We start from the raw sequence: 11,273 nt of genomic DNA, 5'->3' as shown, positions 1-11,273 counted from the left end.
GCAGGCATCTAGTAATGGTTCAGTAAAGTAAAAAGTTGGGCTAGTTGGTGAGTGATCATTATACCTTGCTGGTGAAGCAGCGCACAAGAACACACGTTTCAGACACCCTGGTAGCGAGTGTCGTCTTTTCTTGTGTGTCTTCACTGTGTCCGTGTCAGTGCGCTGCTTCACCAGCAACGAATGATGATCTAGTAAAGGAGGCATTGGTTAACTCCATAGAGTGAAGGTAGACACCCTAGTGAAGGTTAGCCATGAGGTTAGCTCTCCTCTTGACCAGGCTTGTGTATTTTGGACGGTAGTGAAGTCGGTGGGGCCCACGTGGGGCCATAGTTTCCTTCAAAATTTTTGTAGGAAACTCTATGGATGTAGCCATAGGCTGTGTCTTTGCATAGAATAAAGCACCAACTTTGGTAGTGTGCACGGTAATGCATGGTAGCGATGACGTAAATCGCTTTTTGGTGCGTACCAACGTTTTAGAAAGATCTAAAAACGTTGGTGCATACTGACAGCTGCGAGCAGAAGGATAGCCTTCGAGACTAATTTCTGCAATGGATGGTGTCCAAATTCAAGTTTTGTTATTTACATATAGGTGGCATACTCCTAATTTTTAAAATGAAAATCTTCAAGGCTAAGCTAAATGGGTAGGTTAAGTGCGGCGGAAGCAATCTTGGGAGCCGAAAAAACAATTATAGACCGTGATACATGTCGGGCTTTGGACGCCACCTATGCACACGGTACTAAATTACCAGATTACCTAATAACGTTGATCTATGCCTTTCTGTCGCTGATCAGAAATCCGCAAAGTGTTTAGTGCTTCAGGTTCAGGTTACTTCCACTACCAGTGTGTACGCAGCTAGTGATTTTGCCATATTTTCCTACACGCTGCCGGGAGCAACGTTTATAAAACGTTGGCTCGGAGTGCGCATGAAGCAACGCCTGGCAAAGCGTCCGGCAGAGGACGCATAGGTCGCATTTAACTCCATTTAATTGTACCCCTGCCGCCGCGTTTGAACGGATCCAGCAATAGTTCTGAGAAATCGGGTGAGTAAATAAATTTGATTTGCCATACACTTGAATAAGTTTCTGTTTCTGCTTTAGCTGATAGCATCTTGCTAAACTACGTGTTCAAAAACGCGGCTGCAGCTATGCTTGATACTAGCTTTTCCCTGTTTGGGATCCATTTTAGCAACGCATAAACTAATCTTTTTGGTTGTTTGATTGCTTGTTTTTGCACTTTTCAGTGTACAAGCGATGTTTTAGGCCTGCCTAACGGCGAAAAAAACCTTTTGGCTGCCACAATGGCCAACGAAAGCTCTATTGTGGGCGGCTCCTTTTCGTCGAACGGGTTCAATGCCAACGGTGAGCCCCGAAAGAGTGGGGGTGCGACAACTGTTCCGCACTTCGGTCCTCGCCTCTCATTCTCTGCCATTTCCTTTCATTTCAGACACCCTGAGCTGTCGAGGATACACCAAACAGAGGATATGTCTTGTGGGTTCTCTCAAGGATAATGAGAAAGTCGTGCAAGCCGCGAAGGTAATTTAGATTTCGAGTGTCATTTCTATCAGTGTCGTGTGCTAGTGCTCACGCTGCTAAACAGGATTTTAATAAACTCATTCAACGACGTCACGTAATCTCTCTGCTTCTGCTAATTATGGAAAACTGTACAGGCTGTTTCCAGTGGCTACTGACCGGCTGCCACAGAACTCTTGAATCCAGAACTTCTTGACATATTACGCCGCGCGAAAGATCTCGTAGCCGCTGCTGTCAACCGCTGGCGACAGAAGGCCAGTGGTTCTCTTAGGCGACATATTTTTGCAGATTAATGCCACTTGTTGCTTGAATTTTATCCGTCTACACTTTTCATAAACAGGGGCTTCACTACCAGCCATCAAGTGAGACCACTAACGAACAAATGTTGTGGAAAAGTTGGCGACGAAAGTTGCCAATATTTTTTATATTATCCAATAAATCGCATCAAACCACTGACGCTTAGTATTACTATCTACTTATGCGAGACATTTTAATGTGAAGTATCCTTGTTAAGTCTTGACCAATAGTATCTGCCGAGTATCTTATCTTTCTCGTGAGCTGATCCCAGAGACAGTGCACTGTAACACAGCATCTCCAACCAGGCACGTACGCAGGATTTTTTTTCGGGAGGGGGGGGGCCCAATTCAAGGTAACTTTTCTATTAAAATGAGGGGGGGGGGGTACTTTAACTAGTACGAATGTGAAGAATGCCCACCATTTTTCATAAAGATGCATAAACCCGCAAAAGAGAAATGAAATAACAGGTATCTCACAGGTACGCCGGTGAGGTAGACCTCTCCTTTACTTGGGAAACAAAGAACCACATCAAATGGACTCGCTCATGAAAGATGCGCAGGAAGAACCTTGCCAAGAACAAGTTAACAAGCGAAAGTGCAAAATAAAGATAAAATAAGATAAAGAATTTTAGAGAAATATATATTTGCGGAACAATCGCAGCTTTTTTCGATCCCTTGTTTACTGCTCTACCAAGTGCCAAAACCGACTCGTGTTGTTATTTGGGAAGTTGCATAACGATGTGTGGTCACCAGTCCTGTACAACCACGTATAGAGCGCAGGACGCTGCGGTTCTAGACGTACTGCACCCACCGCGGAAGGTTCGAAAAACACCGACATTAGCACAGCAGAGAAGCGGCTACGTCAGCCAGCTGGATTGATTACTCTAGAAGTGTCAGTCAAAACACGCGGAATTATTCTCCACTTCCGGCAGCATTTCCTCTACTTCCTTTTTAAATAAAAAGATGTTGATCCAACAACATTTTCACAAACAATTTTCGCTTTTCCTGCCTGTTTGGCTGTTGCCTTTGCTCTCTCCCTTATTAGACCGCTTAATTTCTAAACTCCTTGCAACTCTTGTTTCCAGTTGCCAATTTTGCACGAAAAGTGCTTTACAATTAGGGAAAAGCCAGATGATCTAACGGGTGACAGTTATATTTCTTATGGGTTTAACGGTTGTTGCAGGGTCTGATGATGGACGCTCTTTTGCATGATTTTATTTTCCACATTATCTAACCCATATCACGGGTACATGCTTTCGAGGATCTGCCAGTGTCACGGCGAACTATCATTCGAGAAAATAGTGAAGCAAAAAGAAAAGTTAAACGCAACTGGCGCTTTCTCCGGCCACAACTCATTCCACGAGCATACAGACCAGCTGACTATGAACCGAATCCCTTTCCTGGCCACTGGATAAGTATAAGCAAAGAAGGTTGAACTAACAAAGCAAAAGCGATGCGTGGGATCTTTCAATGGGTGGTGACATAAAAATTGTGTTGGGTGTTATAAATAAAATTAATAATATAATTGAAACAATAAACTACGCGCTGCCTGCTGCAATAGATGGTGAAATAATCGCACGGGCACCTAGTCAATTAGAAAACTGACCTCCACACCCCAGGAGATGCCGATTACGACCGCCATTCAAAAGGAGTGGAAAAATTGACAACCATTCCACTCTGAAGATGGAATGTCAAAAAAAAGCTGCTGACAGTCAAAGCTCTCGAACGAAAAGCAAAGTGTTTCCCCTCCACCGCGGGTTGGCCTGAACATAGTGCAATACCGGGCCGACCCACGGCGGACGTGAAGCAGGCGTTAAGCCTCCCCCCTCTGGGTACGTGCCTGGCTCCAACAGTGACCTAGGTCTACATTTGACCTAGGAGTGCACAGTTGCACACAGTTGTCAAACGCCCAGATAGTGCTCAATGTGAACTTCAGACCCGGTAGAGTGCCAATGAAGCAATGAGCAATCATTTATCGCTTGACACATACACTCTCGTATTCAAGGCATAGCACACATGGGTTCTTCAACAAGTGCGCATAAACGTCAGCAATGATGCACCGTAACTTGGAATGGGGGACATGTGTGTTAAAAAACAGACTGGTGGGCTAGTTGGTATTGCATTAATATGGGTCTAGTTCCCAAAACTGCCTCCACGACGGGGCAGCTGCACACCGCACCATAACTGAATGGCGAACAGAAGAAATCCACACAAGAAGAATCCACTGAACAGGAGAATGGAGAACGAAAAAATCTGCCACAGGGAATTGAAAAAAATATTCGAAAGTGGTAGCTAAAACACCCTGTACATGGGTGTGTGAATGGGTGCATGAGTGCCCCCCCCCCCCCTCCCCGATACTGAAGGAAGACATGAAGCTCAGGTTGGCAGGTGTGTAATGGTCTAGAATTTTTATTTATAATACCAGTACCTGGGACTGAACGCACATTCTTTGTGCACATAACTTTCCGAACAAACATCTTTGGTGCCCATATGGGTTCCTTGGTCATTATTCTTCACACCTTGACCGGGTCAGTGACTGCAATATTTTTTTCTTTGAGATTTGACCAGATAAGCCTTCATCAACCTATTGACTAGACTGTGAGATTTTTCTTTTAATCTAATCAGCAAAAATGTTTGATGTGAAAGAGTCAAATGGCTCATTGAGTGAAAAAGCAGTCATTTGACGCTTGTAGCAGTGAAATGGCACCTAAACTCCCATTGGCTGCGACGCCATGGGAGCATGCCACAGCGGAGCAGAGCAGGCGAAAGGGAACACCTGCTGCCACAGTAGCATGTCAGGTGTTGTGTGAAAAGACAGGGCTTTGCCTTGTCAATGGCATGTGGCGTTGGCACTGCAGGCTGCTGCTACTTGCTGGCTCGGGCAGCAGTTTCTGCTATGGTACATTACTTGCAGTGCAAAACTCAAAGGACCACTCGGCGGCATTCAATTCAACTTTCACATTCACAACTCCTAAGAAGTGCTTTAGGTGTCTGAGTTTTCTTTAACTGCCTTCTAATATGTAGAAAATTGTTTTATAACCTGTTTCTTCCTTCGTTGTCATCGACTCATTGTCAATAAAATGCTTGCTGCTGAGTTCTTCCGTGTTGTGGATGCTACCGCACGGTAAAAATTCAGTAGATTATTGTGGCAGTAGGGATGTCTAGTGTGGAAGTGCTTGCAGGTTTGTTCCAATGGCTAAATAACTTTTATGGTGAACAGCAGAGCCATTGTTCACAGTAGACTAGGCCTGATATGCCTTTCTTGTCTTCATTATATAGATAAGAGCAACATTTTTTTTTTATTGCAGCTGTACTAAGTATGTTCAGTTACAATGGAGAAGAGTGCTATAGCTGCGTCCTCTAATTCATCCATGTGTTTGTCCTTCCCAGTTCTTTCCCCTTGTGGAAGCTATGTGATGCTTAGTGACAAAATATTGTGTCAAATGGCATGGAGCACAGTCTCCTCTGTATCACACTGTGTTGCTGTGTGTGCAGTGCCAGGGTCTGCCGGTGGTGCATAGCGAGTCGGGAGCAGAATACGTTGGTGATCGGGGCACAGTCTTTGTTGTCGAGCGCTTCGAGGGGCCCCTGTTTGAGCAGTTGAAGCAGCGCTCCCTGGTGCTTAGCTCTCTCCTTATTGTCCAGTGTGCTGAAAGAAGCATGGTAAGTGTGTTGCCGGCTAAATGTTTTATTTTAACATGCATCTGTGTTTATTCTTCCCCACAAGTTACTGGTGTGATTCTGCAGTCGTGTGATGGTTTTGTTCCTGGTCATGTTTATGCCTGTTTTTTTAATGGGAAAATTTTATTTCTTTGTACCTTTCACATATGCTCACTTTGTGGCTATGAGATTTAAGTGCATATGTTATTGGAAGCATAAACCACACCTAAGGAAAGTCGTAACGTGGTGCCATTTATACAGTGGTACTCTACTGTTAGCCCCTACCTCTTCTTTCTCTCTGCATCAGTCAAATTTGGGCGTCTTCTAAAACACATTAAGACATTGTAAACACATTGGGCTTGTATTTAAAGGGGCCCTGAAACACTTTTTGTACATAGTAATAAAACCTTGATCTGTACAAGAGGCTCCTGTGAACATGTGTGCTAAGTACTATTGTGCTGTATGCAGCAGGGAATTTACAATCTTGTGTCAAAAACAGCGAAAAATCACTTACTCTTGCTTTTGCAATGTCATCATGCAGCATCATCAATAAAGCCAGCTTTTCATATGATAGCCCAGCTTCATCAGTCTACCCTGGTGAGGAGAGCTGCTACTTAGTTTGTCTTTGCAAGCTTGAGCAGTGACAATCATGAATGCTTGAACCTTCAGTGTGGTATTTATTGTGTGTGGCTGGAGATTCTATATCCAACACTTGGGCTTGGAATTTGGGAAATGACCATTGTTCCAGCATGAAGCTTTTTGTAATGAAACTGACAGGAAAATTACAAATTGTGTGTGATGCAGTAATGCAACTGTGTTCAGTTGTTTGTGCAAATCTCTGTCAAGGCTTTCTGGAAGCTTGGCTTCAAAGTATGTAAAAATGCTGGAAAAAATTAGGGGAAAAGAAGGTCAGTGCAAAAGAAACTCTGATCGATAAGTGGCCAGCACAATGGTGTGTTGAAATTGCCTGCTTACTTTCTGAAACTTGGTGAAATATTTGGTTTATGGTGTGACATATTTAGGTTTTAGCTGAGGAGCACGTCCTTAGACTTATGACTACAAGATAGAAAACATGTCTAGGCATACAGAACTGCTTCAATGTACTACTTGCTTATGCTTAAGCATTTGTTGCTTACTAGGAGTAATAATCATGCTTATCTCCTGCTATTTACTATAGGTGGCAGTGAACAGGGTGCTTTTAATTGGGAAACATCAATATTGCAAAACGTACACAAGATAAAGCAGCCCAGGTCCCAGCTTTACTTGTTATTGTCATTGTGTTGTTGATTTTGCTAGTAGGTTCATGAAAGGTATGGTTACAGTAGTTATTGTGGGTCACTCGGGCCTCATACTTTTTTCAAGTGCAGTGCTTCCTGCTGGTCTGCTGGTAGTTTTGGCAAAGTCATTGGTCTTACATTTTCCATTTCCGCCATCAATGATGATGGCAGCGTCACAGCTTCAGTCTTTTTTATGAACATGCTGTAGAACTTTGGCCACCAGTTGGCTTAATCTGCTGGCTCAACCATGCTGTGCCTGTAGCACATCACGCTTGTTCTTTTAAAAAGAAGCGTTCTTTGCCTCTTCCTTTGACTTTTTCACTGCTTTTGGCTGCTGCTGTTGCTGTCTGGCACACCGCGTCGGGGGGTGGTTCAGAGCATATGCGTACATGGCAGGAACACGGCAGAGAAGAAAGGTGACATGAGAACTTGTTTGGACCTTTCAACCGCATCATCGCAATACCGTCTAGACAACTGCAATTATCTGTGAGCCCCCCACAAAAGCATTGTAGAAGTTGAAGCACTTACCTTTGTACTAACACGCAGCATTCTAGAGGGGGAAGAATGTGGGGTTAACCGAGAGGCCCGATATTTTATTAGTCATATCATATGTTTGTTGGCTTCTTATAACATTCCATAGGGGAGACAGATAGAATGGTGGAGAGGGGTAGAGAGAAAAGGCAGAGAATGGATATAACCGGTTGAGCTGATGCAGTCGCGAAACGAGGGAATAACAGCCTTGCCACTCTTCACTCATGGCAGCTCGCATACATAGGGATACAATGAGGGAGGGCGAGGCGACATAAGAAAGCAAGGAATCGCTACTACTAGACATGGCAGCAGTCATGGACAAACTTTTCAAATTCAGGGAACAGCGCTGTATGTTTCTGCTATTACTGGAAAATAAATATCATGCACAAACAACTGACGGTGGGTGTGCTGACTCAAAGCCGCATTAACGCACCGCATCGTCTAGACAATACTATATGAAAGCGGCCGCTCATAAATCAACACTTTTGTCCCTGCCACAGTAGCTTTGGCTCTATGTCTTTGCTCGAGGTATCATCTCGACTACGGCAGCTGCATTTTGACCGGGAAGAATGCAAAAATGCTTGTGTACTTCGATTTAGGTGCATGTTAAAGAATCCCAAGTGGTCAAAATTAATCCGGAGTCCGCCACTACGGTGTGCTTCGTAATCTGATCATGATTTGGCCACATACAACCTCATTATTCAAATAAAGTTTAACACTTCTAACATGATGTAATGTGCCATGTGAGGCAATGACAATGCTAACCTTCTTGGAGGTTACGAACAGTGGAGCACAACAACGCCTCACATAGGCTGGTCTCGCTGTGTGTTCTGTGTACTGCACAGACAAAAAGCAGTGGTGCAGGCAAGTCAATGTTTAACATCAACTTGCCACTCTAGTATTGCATTAAACACTGAATAACTTAAACATTCGCCATAAAAATCACCATCAGTTATCATCAGTCAACACAAACAGCACAGAAAGCCTTGCTTACATTAATTCCCACAGCGCGTTGGAGCCACATAATTTTTTTTCTTTAGGATTCCACTTTAGTTACTGGTATTGGTTTAAGACTTAAGCATGAGATGCTATGTGTGCTCAGTTCAATTTTTGTGCTCAGTTCAATTTTTCCATAGCTTTTCTCTAAATGTTTTTTTATGCTTGTAGCGACATGTATGTCCCAGCCTATAGCAGCTGTTAATGAAGCCACAGAGCCTGGAAACGATGACAGTGAATTCAGAAAGTGCTGGTAGAAGAAAATAAACATTGAGTGATGTTGCAGGTCTGCTCTGCTGCATGTACAAGAGCAGCATTAGGATCTGGTGTTTGTGACTTCATGCTTTATTGATCAAAAGAGTTTGCTTACAAGAACCAAGAAGCGCTTCTGGGCTTCATAAATGCTCATGTTGACATTATAGTTGTATTTGTGTTGCACCCATGGGTCAACTATATAATATGCAAGTGAGCTGTCATGCTTGAATTTACTTTTAAGCAGCTAGAATATTTAACAACAGCACTTCACACATGATGAACATATTCTGAATTGCTGTGACGGTTCCATGCATTGTGTGCTTTCTCACCAGCTGTGCATACTCTGCTGTCATGCAGCCTTTTCCTGACAAAGGCCGGCCGATCTACAACCTTTCCATGGATGGCTTGGTCATCGTCTTCACTGGCTTCAAGTCCCGGACTGAACTGGTGCGTGCCCTGGGGAAATTTTCGTCCTTCGAAAACTGTAAAGCAGCATGTTTTATTTTAGCAGCCTCACATTTTAAGTATACAGTACACTTCTGTTAATTCGTCTACAGTTAATTTGATCTAAACTGAATGTTTCAGCCAGTGCCTATACATATATATGGACCAAGACATTTGTTATTTTTATCTTGATGTTGTTCCTCTCTGAACAATTTGAACTTGACTGGTCAGTACTCATGTCTATGATCCCAGCAGCGACTCCAATGGCTGCAGTGCCTTGGTGTCACTAGAGAACAGTGAATGCATACAAGGATTATTAGCTCCCCATGAAATCAGTGATTTTTTGGCCTATGTTGAGCAGAGTTTCAAGCAAAACTTGAAAGTTCAAAAAGAATAGGAGCACGACGTTTACAAACTAACAGCTCTGCATCAAGAACAGATATCGCGGTTCTGTCAACAGCAGCTATTATAGCAGTCAAAGTGGACAAATTTGGTATGGTATGTCAATTTGTATCTTATGTGAATTGGTTACATTGTGTACAAGGGTTCTGCAAAAGCTGTATTTCCATAATACTAACTTTTTTAGATTCATGTGTAACATATCAATTTTCTCCGCTGTAGATGTCCTATTATATGAAATTCACAGAATTGTGATATCACTTTTCATTGTTGAGTTACAGAGTTTTAAACTTGATAGTTTCGTTTTCTGAAAATTTGCAATTTTGGACAATTCTTAATAAAAAATTGACGACCTAAATGAAAAATTCGAAACCAGCAGTCACTAGAACTCCCCCCCCGCCCCGCCCCATTTTTCTTTTAAATATAATAAACTTCGTCAAATTTGGTGCAGTGGTTGCCAAGAGAAAAGAATTCCCCTTCTACATGTATTTAGATAGGAGCACCCGAGCTAAAGCTTCCTCTTAAGGAGGATGCCGAGCTGCAACGTAACCCCCCCCCCCCAAACTAAATTTCTGGCTACGCCACTGGCGGAAGCATGCCGTATTAGGATAGTAGTGAAGACAAGTGCCGCAGTTTCCGCAGCATGCCAGCCATGGATTTCTATGTCACTGGCAGCCAAGCGTGCCCAGCTCTGTTTCTGTCCCCTCAGAGCGGTCATGGCTACGTCAGGTTTTACAGTCCTGCACAGAAAACATTTTTCTCCATTGACGTGGCATAGCGTGCAGTATAGGCACATGGCATAGCCTGCAGTATAGTTGTGTCCTATCTGGAGTGGGAAGTGATTAACAACCCTTATGGAAGAGAACGCTTTCCTGTCGTTTAAACCTTACGAAACGCGCAGAATACCCTACACACGTTCCTCGATTGAAAGTCTGTTCAGCCGACTCGACGACATTTCGTGAGCTAACACACCTACCCTGGAATGATATCCGCGCACTTAGCCTGGAGGATGCAGTAGCATACATAACAGCTTTTATTATAGCTGCTGCAACAATACGTATTCTCAAACAAATGGGTTGCCTTCGAAATGACATGTTTCATGGTGGAATGAGGAGTGTTGGGAAGCCCAGAAAAAGCAAAACAAGGCTTGGCATCTTCTTCGTAACTCAGCAACCGCAGACAACCTAGTTAACTTCAAGGCGATTAAGTCACAAGGTAGTAGAATACGCTGCTGTGCGAAACAGGAAAGTTGAGGATCAATTCTATACAGACGAACGAAAAGCCTGGAACAGGGTGAACAAAATAAAAGGCCATGAAACTCATCCTTTACCTTTAGTAAATACACAAGGAGACACTCTTGAGGACCAGGCAGATTGTCCAGGAGTACATTTCGAGTACATCTCATTACAGATATATTCCTAAAATACCAGCAACAAGCAGAGCAGCTTCCTCCGTATCGGAAAGGCACATTCAATGAAGTACACAATTGTCAATTTAGAATGGCTGAGTTCCAGGCCTCACTGAATTGTTGCAACAAGTCTGCTCCAGGAAGTGACAGAATAATGTATGAGATGATCAGACACTTACACCCCGAAACCCCAAAAGCGCTACTGTCATTCTTCAACTCCATGTTCGCTGCTACGTTCCGTCCGCCTGGAAAGAACCAATCGTAATTCCTATTCTCAAAGAGGGCAAGGACCCTTCCTCACCCAGCAGTTATAGGCCTATAGCTCTGACTAATTGTGTATGCAAACTATTTGATAAAATGATTAAACGGCGCCTCATCCATTTTCTTGAGAGCAGCAAGGCACTCGATCCCTTACTGTGCGGTTTCAGGGAAGGTAGATCCACAACAGATGACCTTGTCCACATCGATACAAATATC

At 43.4% G+C, this 11,273-nt stretch overlaps 1 protein-coding gene across 2 annotated transcripts in view; it reads left to right on the top strand.

The window, feature by feature from the left end:
• The first annotated feature begins 735 nt into the window (after nt 1-735).
• LOC142571459 (protein ECT2-like) overlaps nt 736-11,273 on the top strand; it is a 109,481-nt gene continuing 98,943 nt past the window's right edge. Inside the window, exons 1-5 of one of the 2 annotated variants that reach the window (XM_075679824.1) lie at nt 736-1,041; nt 1,242-1,359; nt 1,445-1,533; nt 5,322-5,489; nt 8,903-8,992. In XM_075679824.1, the coding sequence (XP_075535939.1) occupies nt 1,299-1,359; nt 1,445-1,533; nt 5,322-5,489; nt 8,903-8,992 (408 nt within the window). In that variant the 5' untranslated portion in view covers nt 736-1,041; nt 1,242-1,298. The remainder of the gene's footprint in view (nt 1,042-1,241; nt 1,360-1,444; nt 1,534-5,321; nt 5,490-8,902; nt 8,993-11,273) is intronic. The other variant, XM_075679825.1, reaches the window with a different exon arrangement.

This window comes from Dermacentor variabilis, chromosome 2 (genome assembly GCF_050947875.1).
Source record: "Dermacentor variabilis isolate Ectoservices chromosome 2, ASM5094787v1, whole genome shotgun sequence".
NCBI classification, from domain to species: domain Eukaryota; kingdom Metazoa; phylum Arthropoda; class Arachnida; order Ixodida; family Ixodidae; genus Dermacentor; species Dermacentor variabilis.
This window is presented reverse-complemented; position numbering and strand designations above follow the sequence as displayed.